General features: G+C 43.4%; 1 protein-coding gene across 1 annotated transcript; it reads left to right on the top strand.

The window, feature by feature from the left end:
* The first annotated feature begins 3,129 nt into the window (after positions 1 to 3,129).
* Positions 3,130 to 4,203, top strand: LOC132184045 (uncharacterized). The gene has a single exon (XM_059597524.1). The coding sequence runs from the start codon at positions 3,130 to 3,132 to the stop codon at positions 4,201 to 4,203; it is 1,074 nt and encodes a 357-aa protein (XP_059453507.1).
* The last annotated feature ends 12,027 nt before the right edge of the window (positions 4,204 to 16,230 follow it).

Raw genomic sequence — 16,230 nt, 5'->3', positions numbered from 1 at the left:
TGGCCGGACCACCCCCTTGGCCATGGGGTGGTCCGGCCACCCCATACGGTTGGTATGGGGTGGCCGAAACCACCCCAGCCCCTTGGGGGTGGTCTAGCCACCCCCAAATGCACCCCATCCCCCCTTCTTTTTTTTGTTGGCCAAAGGGGTGGCCGGACCACCCCCTTGGCCATGGGGGTGGTTCGACCACCCCCAGATCGGCCAGGCCACCCCCGATTTCCCACTTTTTTTATTTTTATTTTTATTTTTATTTTTTTAAAATTTTGCTTTTTTAAAAAAAAAATAAAAAAATTAATGCCTAAAACGACGTCGTTTTGGGCTGGGTAGGTGTTGTAGTTTTAGGACACAAAACGACATAGTTTTGGGGAAGGGTAAAATGGGTATAAAAAGTCAAATTGTTTGACTTTAACATTAAAATGGTCCAAAGTGAGAGAAAACCAAAGTTCAGGGGGCCTAAGTGAGAGGTTTGAAAATTCAGGGGGTATGTCAAAACGACTAAAAGTTCAGGGAGGCTTTCTGAAGTTTCCCCTAAAAATTTTGTTTAGTATCCATTAAAATTTTATAGGAATTGTCATGCCATATCCAACTAGAAGGTTACACGTGTTTTATTTAGTAAAAAAATGAAATTTAAAAATTGAAACCAAACCAAACGCACCCTTATATTGTTTTTCATTGGAAAGTGACATGTTTGAGTAGTGTAGGCTTATCCTTCGCAGTAGCTCCGTATTTCCCTTCTCACCTTGTGAGAACCCAGTTTCATACTTCACAAAGCAAACTGAAAAAAAAAGCTTCTCCAAACCACCATTTCTTCATCTCCACCTCTTCAAATGCATGGCCAACTCTATCTCTCTCACTCTCATTCTTTTCTTCCATTTGGGTCTCTCAAACTCAAGCCCCACAACCTCTCTCTTCAGGTAAAGCCCCAAGTTATTTTTTATTATTTTTTTTCTGATTTTTTTTTTTTTTTGCCTTGTATAGCCCGTTGTAGTTCTCTTTGCAGTGATGGGTGAAGTGCTATATCTTTGAAAAGATATTTGTTGGGTCATGGACAAGTCACATAAAGTCCAATGGGCCCAAAGCCCAAAACTCCATAAATATGCTAGGCTGTTAAGCCCTCGATCGACTTAGCCCGAGGAGGTCTTGGGCTCCCAGTCTGAGACATAACTCATGGGCCAAGATAGTCAAAGGCTGAAGGGCACATAGGTCATTCCACCATGGAGATATAATCTTATCATCCAACGCCCAGATCATCTATATCAATCAGGATACGTCAATTAGCACCTAAGCTAATGTGGGTGATCGAGTCCTACTCGGACACTCGAACTTAACATCGCAAAAGTGGCACATCTGTTCCGTGATCCTAGGATACTAGGATCAAGGGGTAGCTAACAAACCTCATCCCTTTTTCAAGTACATGCACGATAGAAATCAAGGGATAAGGCTTCGAAACGTGTGAGAGATCAAACTCCTCCCATGCCTATAAATACAAGTCACTTGTCAATGTTAAGGTAATCACAACTCTTGCTATCATGGCTTGTTGTTGCTTACATCTTTTCTCTCACTCATCACTAACTTAAGCATCGGAGTATCCCTGTCGGGAGACCACTGGGGACTCTAATCCTTCTGTTTGTTCTTGTGTGCAAGGCCGACGCATCCTCGGACATTGTTATACTTCCCGGTGGTTGTGCCACGTCATCCTCGAAAAACTGTGCATTAATAGTTTGGCGTTGTTTGTGGGAAACATCGAAAATTTCATCAGTTCCTGACAACAATCCGAAATGGTAACTACACGTACGTCACAACAGCAGCCGAAAAGCCAAGCCGGGGTGCCCGGCATAACTACTACCCCTCCTGACCTCATCGAGTTCATGAAGCAGATGACTACTTCCATGGACGCGTTGAAGAAACAAAACGAGGAGCTTGCTACCAAACTCATGGCTGTCGAAGGCCGCAATGGCCGAAGAGAGCGTGAGCGAGAAGAAAGGCAGGAGAAGGAGTGTGAAGAAAGGAGTGAAAGGGAGCGACGAGAACTCATTCGCCAAGGGTAGTAGATTGAAGGCAATGCGAGTTCAGTTCATGGCAACCGTCATACTACGGTCCAGAACAAAGGCAACCGTGAAAAGTCCAATGCTAAGAACGAGGATAACCACGAGGAGTCCAGTACTGACAGGTCCGAGAGACCTCACCGCAGCAGGTCTCATTGTGAGATACGCCATGAGAGATCCCTCGTGACCAATCTCATCACAAGAGATCTCATCATGAGAGATCCCATACTTGCCATGAGACCGACGTAAGTGCTGAGCTGGGAGACCTGAAGAGGAAGTATGCCGAGATGGTTGACAAGATAGCCAACAACGAGAATGGGTTGATGGCAGAGGAACTCATGGATAACACCAACCTACCCTTCACAGATAGGGTGATGAACTTTCCCCTACCCGACAAGTTCAAGATGCCTCATATAAACAAATATGACGCAATGGAGACCCTAGCGAACATATGGAAGGCCTTCGAGCACACTTCATCCTCCACGGTACCTCAGATGAAATCTCATGCAATGCGTTTCCATTAACCTTGGCAGGAGTAGCTAAAGAGTGGTTCGCAAGACTCCTAGCCAAGTCTGTGGATAACTTCAAGTCTCTGGGATGCCTCTTCCTCACCCAATTTTTGGCTACTCGAAAAAGGGAGAAAAGTCTAACTTACCTACTCTCTCTGGTTCAAGGGAAGGATGAATCCCTAAAAGACTTCATGCTCAGATTCAATAAGGAGAAGTTATTGGTAGAGAATCCAAGTGAGCAAACAGTACTCGATGCACTGATGCATGGGGTAAGAGCCGAGGGGCCACTGATGGCCGAGTTGTCAAAGAAAACTACGATGGTGACTCTTCGTCACTTTATAAATAAAGCCAACGAGTACACCAATCAAGAGGAAACGGTGGTGGCTTTGATGAAGTCCCAAGAGAAGGCTACTCGGCAAGAAGAGACTCGCTGAGAGAAGAGTAGTGCAAGAGTAGCATCGGCTAGTTTCGGGAAGAAGCAGGAGAAAATCTCGAAGTGGCAGGACAACTCAACTCCTAAACCAAGGAATGACTCTCAACGAAAACTCAGCAAGTTCACTCCATTAAACACCAGCATGACCGAGGTGTTGATAGAGATCAGAAGGGGCCCCAACTTCAAATGGCCAACAAGGATGAAGGGTCTCGCATCAAAGCGAGACCATACCAAGTTTTGCCAATATCACAATGAAGTCAGCCACTTGATAAAGGAGTGTGTATCTCTTCGTCAAGAGATAGAATCCTTCATTAGGAATGGCAAACTAGTAAGGTTCCTGGCAGACGAGAGGGACAGAGGAAGAGATCATCAGCAACCCCTGCCGCTTGAGGGGAACCGAGAAGCCGTTGGAGGCCGAGACCAAAGGCCAAGACATGGTAATGGCTCGAGGGATGATCGGTATGTCGACCCAGCACATAATCAGCAAGCTAAGCCGAGGAATGATCGGGATGCTTGTCCCCCACCTCAGAATCCTAATGTAGTAGGAGAAATCCTAACCATTTCAGGAGGAATAGCTGGTGGAGGGGAGTCCAACTCAGCTAGAAGAGCCCATGCTAGAAGGGTGCAGACAGAGGAGGTTCTCTTCCTTGAAGGGTTTGCTAAGACCTTGAAACAAGAGCCCATGGTTTTATCATTCACCGAGGAAGATGCAAAGGGCGTAATGATGCCTCATGATGATACATTGGTGGTAACAGTGACTGTAGCCAACCATTTGCTCCACCGGATTCTAATAAAAAATGGAAGCTCGGCTGACATCCTCTATTGGCCAGTTTTCAAACAGATGGGCATTGATCGTAGTAGGATCACACCATTTGGCTCTCCCTTAGTTGGATTTGCGGGAGGGCAAGTCCAACCTATCAGAATTATCTCACTACCAGTAACAGCAGGAACAGCTCCTAAGCAGTCAACTGTCATGGTAGTCTTCTTGGTAGTCAACCGACCATTTGCTTACAACGCAATAATCAGTCAACCAGCCTTGAATAAGTTGAAAGCGGTAACTTCAACTTACCATCTGAAGACGAAGTTCCCAATAGAGGAAGGTATCAGAGAGGTCAAGGGTGGCCAAACTACAGCAAGGAAGTGTTACATAACTTCCCTGAAGAAGCCTTCAGAGGTAACACCTTTGACGGTGAGCACCGTGGGAAGTAGAAAGTAAGGCAAACCGAAGGGCGAGCCTGCTGAGACGCTAGAGGACGTGATAGTAGCAGATGGCAAAGTTGTTAAGGTTGGTTCTCAGCTCTCCTCGGATGTCCAAGAAGGCCTCGTCACTTTCTTGAAAAAGAATTTAGAGGTGTTTGCATGGACGCATGAAGACATGCCTGGCATTAGCCCCGAAGAAATATTTCACCAGCTCAATGTGGATCCCAGTGTGTAACCAGTAAAGCAAAAGAGAAGAAAATTCACTCCTGAGTGAAACATGGCGATAGCCGAGGAAGTAGAGAAGCTGCAGAGCTCGGTTTAATGAAGAAGTGCACTATCCCGATTGGATAGCCAATGTAGTATAAAATCCAATGGGAAGTGGAGAATGTGTTTAGACTTCACCGACTTCAACAAAGCTTGTCCAAAAGACAGCTTTCCTCTGCCTCACATCGACAAGCTGGTCGATTCAACATCGGGGTATGGTTTGCTCAGTTTTATAGATGCCTTTTCTGGTTATAACCAGATTTATATGCACCCGGAAGATAGAGAGAAGACTGCATTTATCACCGACCGAAGCCTGTATTGCTATAAGGTCATGCCCTTCGGTCTAAAGAATCCAAGGGCGACATACCAGAGATTGGTAAACAAGATGTTCTGAGAGCAGATCGGGCGGAACATGGAGGTGTACGTGGATGACATGCTAGTCAAAAGCATGTTGCCATAGAACCATACAGCATACCTACATAAAATGTTTGAAACGTTCAAAAAGTATGGGATGAAGCTGAATCCTGCAAAGTGTGCATTCGAAGTGTTCTTTGGAAAGTTCCTCAGCTATATGGTGTTAAACCGAGGAATCAAAGCTAACCCAGAAAAGATCCAAGCAGTTTTGGATATGCAGTCTCTAAGGAATACGAAGCAGCTCCAACAACTGATAGGTAGGATAACAACACTTAACCGATTCATTTCTCGATTCACTAATAAGTGTTTGCTGTTCTTTAAAATCCTGAGGAAGGCCTTTGAGTGGTCTAAGAAGTGCGAAGAGGCTTTCGGGGAACTAAAGAAGTATTTAGTCAACCCACCTTTGCTAAGCCGAACAGTCCTAGGAGAAGTATTATACTTATACTTGGCTGTCTCTCCAACAACAGTAAGTGCAGCTCTTGTACGAGAAGAAGAAGGGGTACAAAAACCTATGTACTTTATCAGCCGAGCACTAAAAGGGGCCGAGGGGAGATACCCTTAGATGGAAAAACTTGCCTTCGCTCTTACCATAGCGTCAAGGAAACTTTGGCCCTATTTTCAAGCTCACACGATAAGGGTTCTCACTGAATACCCTCTCAGAAAGGTGCTTCGTAAGCTAGATTTGTCCGAGAGACTGGCCAACTGGGCAATTGAACTTAGAGAGTATGATATTGAATTCCTTCCTCGGAACTCCATCAAAGGCCAGGCATTCGCGGACTTTCTAGCAAAATTTACTAATCTGCCAGATGCAGCGCAGTGGCCGAGGGATGAAACTTGGGTGGTTTATGTGGATAGGTCATCCACAAGAAGACACGGTGGAGCTGGAGTAATATTAATCACCCCAGAAGGAGAAGAGCTGCGCAGCTCCATAAAGTTGGAGTTTAAAACTACCAACAATAAGGCTGAATATGAGGCCGTAATAGTTGGACTTAGCCTAGCTCAAGAGATGGGAGCAGAATTCATTGAGCTATGAAGTGATTCTCAAGTGATCGTCGAGCACATCCAAGGGGAATTCGAAGCCAAGGGAGAAAAAATGAAGCTGCATTTATCAAAGGTACAAGACTTGCAGAATTCTTTCAAGAAGTTCTGCATCGTGAAAATCCCAAGGGAAGAAAATGAAAGAGCAAACCACCTTGCTCGGATCACATCAACCGAGGAGTCTGTAGGCAAATCTGAAGAGATAATTCAAACTTTGTCCCGACCTACTATAACTGAGGTAGTCTTGGTCTCAACAGCCGAGGCGATACTAGATTGGCAGAAGGAAGTGGTGGAATATCTGGAGAAAAGGATTCTCCCCACAGGAAAGAAGTCGGCTATCCAGTTAATGAAAAAGGCTGTTAGATTTACAATGGTAAATTAAACCTTATACAAACGAGGTTTCATGTTACCACTTCTTAAATGTGTTTCAAAGGAAGAAGGTAATTACATACTTCGTGAGATTCACGAAGGTATTTGCGGGAGTCATTCAGGCGCAAGAATGTTGGCACACAAAGCGGTCCGGGCAGGCTTCTATTGGCCTAACATGACCAAGGACTCAGTAGAGATGGTCAGACATTGCGACAAATGCCAACTTTTCACCAATATTACCAAACAACCCCCAGAGGAATTGAGCTCAGTCTCATCACCATGGCCCTTCTCGCAATGGGGGTAGATATAGTAGGACCACTACCTTGAGGAAAGGGGGGTGTTCGGTTTGCAGTGGTAGCTGTGGATTATTTTATGAAGTGGGTAGAAGTGGAGGCCCTAGTGAATATAACAGCTAAGAGCATAGATAAGTTTTTATGGAAGAATGTCATCTGTCGATACGGCATTCCACACGCATTCGTCACGGATAATGAAAAACAATTCGACTGCGATTCATTCAGAGAATGGTGTGCCAAGCTCTGCATAAGAAATTACTTCTCATCCCCTGGGCATCCCCAGGCAAACGGGCAAGTTGAAATCACTAACAAGTCAATCTTCAAACTTTTGAAGAAGAAACTTGGTGATCGAAAATGAGATTAGGTGGAAGATCTTCCAGAGGTTCTATGGGCGTATCGGACTACGAGAAGAACTCCAACCGAGGAAACTCCCTATGCTCCGGCCTTCGGAACCGAGGCGGTTATACTTGCTGAGGTGGGCTCAGGCAGCTTCCGAGTAGAAACTTTTTGGCCTAAGAATAATGATGAAGGCTTACTACTGCATCTAGATCTGCTATAAGAGAAGCAAAATCAAGCTCAAGTGTCCATGTCAGCATACCAGGAGAGAGTAGGTCGGTATTTCAACAAAAAGGTCAAACATCGAAGCTTCAAAGTCGGAGACTTGGTCTTGCGAAAAGTTACCATCGCCACCAAAGATCCAACCGAGGGCAAGTTAGCTCCCAATTGGGAAGGACCTTACAAAGTGACCTAGTGCCGAAGAGCGGGAGCTTACTACCTCGAGGATTCTGAGGGAAAGACACTCCCCAGGCACTGGAATGCCGAGCATCTCAAAAAGTACTTTGTTTAAGTTGTAATTTCGTAAAACATATTTATTGTTATTTTGATTTATTTCTTTCCTTTTATGACTTGTTTCATCGAATAAAAATCTCCTGGAGTTGCACCACTTGAAAAGACTGCAACCCTAAAAGAGTATGAAGTTAGTGGCCCCTCTCGACTCACTTCTCGGACAGGTTTCCGAAGGTAGTCAAAGGAAACAATCGAAGAGACTATAACTCACCTCTCAACTTACCTCTCGGACAGGTTTCTGAAGGTAGTTAGAGAGAGACAGTCGAAGAGACTATAACTCACCTCTAAACTCACTATAAGTTCAGCTCATTATTAACCTCTCAGGCAGGCAATCCGAGGGGATCTTCTCAACTAAACCCTCGGACAGATATCCAAGGGGGGTTGGAACTTAATGGTTAAAGAGGTGATTATTGTTTTCAAGTTCTCTTCTAAATTGCAGGAAAAAAGATAAAATTGTATGAACAATTATCTAATGCAAAGAAGTCAAATAAAAAGTCTTTCATTACTGTTAAAAATGTACCAAAAAAAAAAATGAAAATACAATCAGACCCTTTTTGGGTTAGTTAGCTCAAGTGCCTTAGCGGCAGCAGTTGCATCGATAGGGACTTGAGGCTCCGCGGATAGGCCATTGTCCGAGAGCTGGTCTATACCTCCAGGAGTATAGCCAAATTCAAAGATCCCCTTGGCGTTTGGCATTTGCTCCTGTCCAAGCGAGATGACCTGCTCAAGGGCTTCATTAGTAAAGGGCAGATTATCGACCTCCACGGTATTGAGGTCTATAGAGCAGGAAGGATCCTGAGCCAAAGCCCGGAAAGTCTCAAAGCCGAAGACAATCCCGTCTAGCCAAGCATTGTCGCGCCTCCAGGCGGCATATGACAACTACTTCTTGTACTTGCGGGCTCGGTCATCGGCTTCTTGTAGCTGAAGCTCGGTCTTCTTGAGTTTATCTTTGAAAAACTTCCTCCTCTCTTCATCCACTGTCTGAGCTGAGCAAGCATCCTCTACCACTGCCCTCTGGACATCCCTCTCGGCTTGAGCCTCTCTGACCTGCCTCAGGATCTCAACAAGCCTCTCCTCAAGCCGACTCTGGTCCTCCTTTATTATCAAATTTTCTTCTTAAAGGCGACCATTGTCAGCTTGAAGAGTTTCCACCTTAGCAATCAAATCCAAAAGTTTTTTTCCGCTGCAGCCCAAGCAGCTGCGGCCTCGGCAGTTTCAGTTTGAATCAGAGATTGATGCTGACCGATAGCCAGCAATTTTGCATCTTGTTGGGAGATAACTCCCCTTAGTTTTGTATTATCAGCCTCGGACTCCGACAATTTTTGCTCAAACTCCTCGAATTTAGCTTTCAAGTTGTCGGACTCCTCAGCCGAGTTTTGTATAACTTCCATGAAGTCCCAGTAAAGGAACAACGACCTTATCATGCTTTGAAACAAAAGAAAAAAGATTAGTATATACAAAGCAATGCAAAACAGTTGGAGGAAAAAATGATACTTACAACAAGCTGATAGTAGAGGCAGGCCTTCACCATGCCTCGGGCTGTGTGATCACGTTGCCCAGTCAATTGATCATGGGGCACCAAAGCCACCAAGGCAGAGAAAGGGTTCCCTAGAAGATCACCTCCGAGTTTAGTAAGGGGATAACCCACCGACCATCCGACGCCAGGAGGTTGCACCCTAGACTCACTCGCGGCAGAATCGCCTTGAGCTGCAAACTCCTGCACGTCAAGAGCAGTTATAGCCAAAGCCTCACTCGGGCAAGGTGCCTGAGAGCTAGCATCAGCTTGCATCTCTTTCTGTGTCTCTGTAACTGATGGTCCTACCAACTCAGCTACAGGAATCACAGGCTCGGGCCTTTTGTCCTCGTTCCCCATCGAGGCGTCTGAGTATACCTCCATCACAACCTCCTCCAGGATGCGATTGATGTTAAGACCTGAGTGAATTGGAGTAACCGACTCTGCAGCAATTAAAGGAGTCGGGACATTGGCAAGCTCGGCTAAAAGAACCGTCGAGAAGGAGACAAGAGAAATGGGCTAGCGGTATGCACTGTCCGGGCGAACAACAGGCTTAGAGCTCCCCTTCCTTCGAGCTGCCAAAAGTTAGGCAACCTTTTGCTTGCCCGCAGCAACAACATCTGGGGACCTTGTCGGCTCGGTCACCCTGACCTTTTTGAGCACTGGCTGCTCGGCCTCCTCAGGCTCGTCAGCAAGCCTCAAAACAGGAGTCTTCGAGGGCTTATCTCCCAGACGCTTGATGTTCTTCTTCATAGGCGCCCTCTTCACATCCCTTTTAATTGGCCACACTACCGACTGAACCCCATCCGGACGGGGTCTCTTCACGGCTTCAGGCACCGCACCCTCTGTAGCAGGAGTTGGCCTCTTTATGGCCTCAAACGCCCTACCCTCTGGGGCGGTCTGTTTCTGCACGACCTCGGGCGCCACATCTCTTGGTCTCTTTGATTTACTGAGACCGGACCTGGGAGTATATAGATAATATTTCAACTTGGTTGAAGTGACCAAGGTCTTAAATAGAGTAGCACTCTCATGCTCTCGGGCCCAGGTCGTAATCGTGTTCACTCGAGTGTGCCTCGGGAAGTGTAGTCTGAGACCTGCACGGAACATCTCCTCGTATAGGCAGACTTTATGCTCCTCGGCACTCACTATGGCGCCTTTTTGTTCATCATCAAACTAAAGCGTTACCGACTTCGGTATGTAACAATCCAGCCTAACTCGCCTTTCATCCTTCGATGATAAGGCAACCTTCCACATGGCAGGATAAGAACCCCCGCCGTCCGAGCCAAAGCCTTCTCCATCACCCATAAGGTACAAAAACTTAGGGTATAATGACCGAGGAATACAAGGATAAGGACTACGAATCATTAAATGGGCAACAGACAGACAAAGACGATCAACTGCGAGTTCAATGAACAGCAATAACAAATCCAAATACTTAAGTATTGGATTGTCAGGATGAACAAACTGCTCACAAGAAGGGAAAGGAAGAGTTCGATCGATTGAAACCCTGAAAAATACTACTCTAAAAAAGAAATAATAAGAAAAGAAATTAGAATGGAAGCAAGCCAATTGGGGGGTTGGAAGAGAAGCAAATCTTTCGCAAGCAACAATGGAGTTTCAAGGGGTCAGAAAACAGAAAATGTGAACTGAAAGGAGAAAACCCCTTTTTATAGTAAGTTTGAGAAGTCGAGAAGCCTGAGAAGTCTGAGAAGATGAAAAGGCATCGGGGCCTTGAAACCCTAGATGACGCTTCGGGAAGGTGCGCATTAAATGTCACAGTAGGCGCGTGCTATCACTTGTTAATGATGACGCATGGTAGCTTAACAGACCACCATTCCAATACTGACATGTGGACGCGCGCTCAGTCATTGCAATCGGAAGACAGATGGATCGACAGCCCCTCAGGAGATATTGAATATCTCGGGAAAGAATTAGCGGGAGAAGTCCCGCCAAAACTCGGACCTGAAATTAAGGTTTCCCCTCGGAGACCTCAAACATATTGTTATCAGGAGTCGGACATCGGGAGACCGATCCATCTCTAGTGAACACAAAAAATTTTCATAGTCATCCAGACCAGGAAATTTTGGGGTAACTGTTGGGTCATGGATCAGTCACATAGAGCCCGATGGGCCTAAAGCCCAAAAATCCATAAATATGCTGGGCCGTTAAGCCCTCAGTCGACTTAGCCCGAGGAGGTCTCTGGCTCTCAGTCTGAGACATAACTCATGGGCCAAGATAGTCAAAGGCTGAAGGGCACATTGGTCATTCTACCATGGAGATATAATCTTATCATCCAATGCGTAGATCATCTATATCAATCAGGATACGTCAGTTAGCACCTAAGCTAATGTGGGTGACCGAGTCCTACTTGTACACTCGAACTTAACATCACAGAAGCGGCACATCTGTTCCGTGATCCTAGGATACTAGGATCAAGGGGCAGCTAACAAAGCTCATCCCTTTTTCAAATACCTGCATGATAGAAATCAAGGGATAAGGCTCCGAAATGTGTGGGAGATCAAACTCCTCTCATGTCTATAAATACAAGTCATTTGTCAATGTTAAGGTAATCGCAACTCTTGCTATCTTGGCTTATTGTTGCTTACATCTTTTCTCTCACTTATCACTGACTTAGGCATCGGAGTATCCCCACCGGGGACTCTAATCCTTTTGTTTGTTCTTGTGTGCAAGGCCGATGCATCCTCAGACATCGTTATACTTCCCGGAGGTTGTGCCACGTCATCTTTGGAAAACTATGCATTAACAATATTGAACATGATTTGAGATCCTTCCTTTTTCTTGTGTGTGTCGGTGTCACTGTGTGTAGTTTCAACTATAGATAATGTTCAAATAAATTGCAAGGGTTGCTCTTAAATCCTGTATAAGATGGCCTAAATTTGATGTGATCACAATTTATAATTCATAAACACAAATTGAGACTATCCAAGATATCAAACAAGTTGGTTTAAAAAATAGTTATTAACATTTTTTGTCCAGTTATGTACTTAAATAAATATATTGTACAAATACTACTTTGGAGAATTTATTTCATCTTCCTTGCAAGCAACTTTAACTGGTCTAATGTTAATAGATCAAACCTCATATAGTATTTCCCCTTTTCCCTTATGCTACTAGTTTCTCTGAAGTTGGAGAATATGCCAGTTTCTCAGTTGCTCTAAATGCTGCTGTTCACCACCCAGGCTATTTTTCAGCGCTATGGTGCACCAGTTTTGATAACCTCTAAAACAGGCTATGGACCGAACCTTACTAGATTTCCGAAATTTCAGGTATGTGTTCTGATAATCTCTACACAAAATGTTGCTGCATATAAATTAATGTGATGCATGAGTGCCATTAATCTTATTTTTAACTTTCTTGATTCTGTCTCTTAATCATATATTACCTGGAGAACTCTACTGATGGAGACCCTTAAAGATCCAAGAAAAATCTGACTTAATGAAAAGGGAGTCTTGGACAGTTGCTTTTTATTTCATGGTAGGAAAATCAACCTGATTAAACACAGGGTTTTGTGGAAAATGGTGCCTTCGTGCTTTTTGTGGTGTCTTGGAGGAAAATGAATTATAAAAGTTTTGAGGACCTTGAGAGGACTTTGCTATCAACTTCATTTTGCTACTACTACTTGAGTGCATATACTTATCATTATGGACAAATAAGGATCTGGTAATTTGGAGGCAACGATGGAAAACCAGTGGCTCTTTTTGCTTATTATTGTTGGTTAGAGTCATAAATATTGATCCTTTGGTCCAACATTCCAGAAACATTTTGAATATTATCTATTTTATCATTAAATTATTTTTTGTGGAAAAAAAGACAGGGAAAAACATTTGTATGGTTTTATGTTGTTGTTTATTCTTTTCATTATTGAGAGCATAATCATGCAGGTCATAAAAGTTGGAAGGCCATGAAGCAGATGATGTTGTAGCTACACTTGCAGCACAAGTTCTACAAAGAGGCTACAGGGTGGTAATTGCCTCTCCTGATAAAGATTTCAAGCAATTGATTTCAGAAGATGTCCAAATTGTTATGCCTTTGGAAGATTTAGACCGATGGTCCATTCACACCCTAAAGCACTACATAGCTCAGTACAATTGTGATCCATGCTGTGATTTGAGCCTTAGTAAGTATGAGATGCAATTTGGTGATATTCATGGTAACATTATATTATCCATGAACTATTGCAGACACGTTTTTTGATATATTGCTTTTCTGCATTACTTTTACCTTGTCCTATGTTAAAGTGAAATCCTGAGATTGACTCAAGGGATATTGATCTAGTTGATATAAATACTTTCTCAAACGTTGTATTGGGAAAAAGTAGATACGAACAATGACAAACAAGAAGAAGAATTCAAACATTATTTCTGTTGAGAATAAATTCACACTATAGGCCCACCAAATTCTGGGCCCAATGGCCAAGGATAGGCCCATGAAGATATTAATTAAATAGCAAGGACTATTTAATTAATTGATAGTCTTATATTCCAATTAGGATAATATTGAAATAAAGACGTCCTACTTATCTTTACAAGATGACTACTCAAGATTATCTCTACATGATATCTGTTGAATGTTTATCTCTACATGATAGCTGTTGAGTTCTATCTCAACTCTGGACTTTCAAACCAATTCAAATAAGAAGATCCAGTCCAAGTCTACTTCATCTCTTCGAGCCTATAAATAGGCCCCGACACAAGGTACTAAGAGATCTTGAATCCTGAAATATCCTCACACATATTATTGAGCGTATTGAATTATTGTGCACTGAAGCACCATATTTCTCTTAAACTTTCTGACTTTGGCATCAGAGTGTCCCCGGGGAACCGGGGACCCCCTTGACAATGCTGTCTTTTTTGTAGTGATTTGAAGTGCACGACGACGTGTTGAAGATCCTGAAGAAAGCGCATCCACCGTGTTGAAAACTGTTCTAACAGTTTGGCGCCGTCTGTGGGAAAGATTGTTCGTTTCTCATAAAAAAAAAAAAATTCATCACGGTGTTAATACGCATTCCGGTGACAACCAACCGGAAAGACTCGCAGATCTGCTTTGTCGTTAACAGATATGCACAAATCTGCCTCCCACGACCCAGATCCACGTTCACAACCAAGTGGAATCTCAGATCAAATATTGTAGCTACTGTTCGCGAAAATACCACAAAAGAATCCAAGCCCAACAGTGTGGTGTCCAGCCCCTGCCGGAGACCCAAACACACGACCTGCGGCATCGCGGATCTCCAGTTGCAACAACGTGCTACTGTGCTGGGAGGCTTGTGAAAAAGAAAAGAAAGAAAGAAAAAGGTGCTGCGCAGGAAAGAAAAAAGAAAAAAAGAGAAAAGAAAAAGAAAGAAAAGGAAAAAGAAGAATAAAAAAAATATAATAGCATGCAAAAGGCTGTACGTCGGAGGAATTTGGAGAAGAAAATTGGCATTTGACAACAGGTTTTTCTTATTCAGTTTATATTCCTGTTCTGATTTAGGAATAGGTTATCCTGATTTAAGTTTATATTCCTATTTTGGTTTAGGAATAGGTTATTTTGGTTCAAGTTTATATTCCTATTTTTGCTTAGGAATATGCTATCTTGGTTCAAGTTTATATTCCTATTTTTGCTTAGGAATATGCTATCCTGGTTCAAGTTTATATTCCTATTTTTGGTTAGGAATAGGCTATTTTGGTTTAAATTCCAAATTTGGTTTCGATTGGTTGTGAGCATAAGGTAATACTTATTCCAAATTATTGCATTCCGGGCATACTCTATCCCGAATAAGAAGAACTGGGTATATCACTCCCGGATATGGAAAAGGAAGAACCGGGTATATCACTCCCAGATATTTCAAAGAAGAACCGGGTATATCACTCTGGGATATTTCAAAGAAGAACCGGGTATATTACTCCCGGATATTTCAAAAAAGAACCGGGTATATCACCCCCGGATATTTTAAAGAGGAACTGGGTATATCACTCCCAGATATGGCAAAGGAAGAGCAGGGTATGTCACCCCTGGATATATCACCATCGGAGACAAGGAGAAAACCTTGGTTAAAAACAATTAACGGGAGACAACCCGGTAAAAAACAAGAAGATTTACCCCGGAGACAAGGAGAAAACCTTGGGTAAAAACAATTAACGGGAGACAACCCGGTAAAAAACAAGAAGATTCACCCCGGAGACAAGGAGAAAACCTTGGATAAAAACAAGAATATGGAGACAACCCTTTAAAACAAGGATAAGGAGAAAACCTTGGGCAAAAACAAGAATAGGGAGACAACCCTCTAAAACAAGGATAAGGAGAAAACCTTGGGCAAAAACAAGAATAGAGAGACAACCCTCTAAAACAAGGATAAGGAGAAAACCTTGGGCAAAAACAAGAATAGGGAGACAACCCTCTGAAACAAGGACAAGGAGACAACCTTGGGCAAAAACAACTAACGGGAGACAACTCGATAAAAAACAAGGAGCTACGCCAAGATGAACGGGGAGCAAAAGGTTAGTCTATTGAAAGACTTATAAATCATTATTAACAGATTATTGTACAGGTTCATTCTCGTAGACAAGGATAAAACCTTAGACAAAAACAATGAATCACCCTAAGGCGAACGGGGAATAAAGGCATTTGTGAGAGAATCGGGCATGATCCCCGGGTGTCTCAAGGATATAATAGGCTTAACCCCCGGGCAAAGGAAAGAGTTGGGGGGTACTCGCGGCAACAAAGAGACAAGGAGAAAACCTTGGACAAAAAAAAGAAATCACCCCAAGGCGAACGGGGAACAAAGGTATCTCGGAACTAGGACGGGTTTAACCCCATGCAAAGGATAGAGTTGGGGGGTGCTCCCGGGAACTCAAGTGATGCCAAAAACAGAGCTGAAGAGCTCCAACTAACGAGCTCAAAGCACATTCACTAGGGAGACACGAGTCTCGGACAAGGTCAAACAACAAGCCGCCAGAAGGCTTTGACTAAATTCCCATTACCCAAATACCTTGGCTAAGGGAATTGGGGGGTAACTGTTGGGAATAAATTCACACTATAAGCCCACCAAATTATGGGCCCAATGGCCAATGATAGGCTCATGAAGATATTAATTAAATAGCAAGGACTATTTAATTAATTGATAGTCTTATATTCCAATTAGGATAATATTGGAATAAAGACGTCATACTTATCTCTATAAGATGATTGCTTAAGATTATCTCTACATGATATCTGTTGAATGTTTATCTCTACATGATAGCTGTTGAGTTCTATCTCAACTCTAGACTCTCAAACCAATTCAAATAAGAAGATCCAGTCCAAG

This window comes from Corylus avellana, chromosome ca6, assembly GCF_901000735.1.
Source record: "Corylus avellana chromosome ca6, CavTom2PMs-1.0".
Classification (NCBI taxonomy): domain Eukaryota; kingdom Viridiplantae; phylum Streptophyta; class Magnoliopsida; order Fagales; family Betulaceae; genus Corylus; species Corylus avellana.
This window is presented reverse-complemented; position numbering and strand designations above follow the sequence as displayed.

What these genes read in the sequence shown, in the direction of transcription:
- LOC132184045 (XM_059597524.1), top strand. Translation starts at nt 3,130, where the DNA reads ATGACCGAGGTGTTGATAGAGATCAGAAGGGGCCCCAACTTCAAATGG.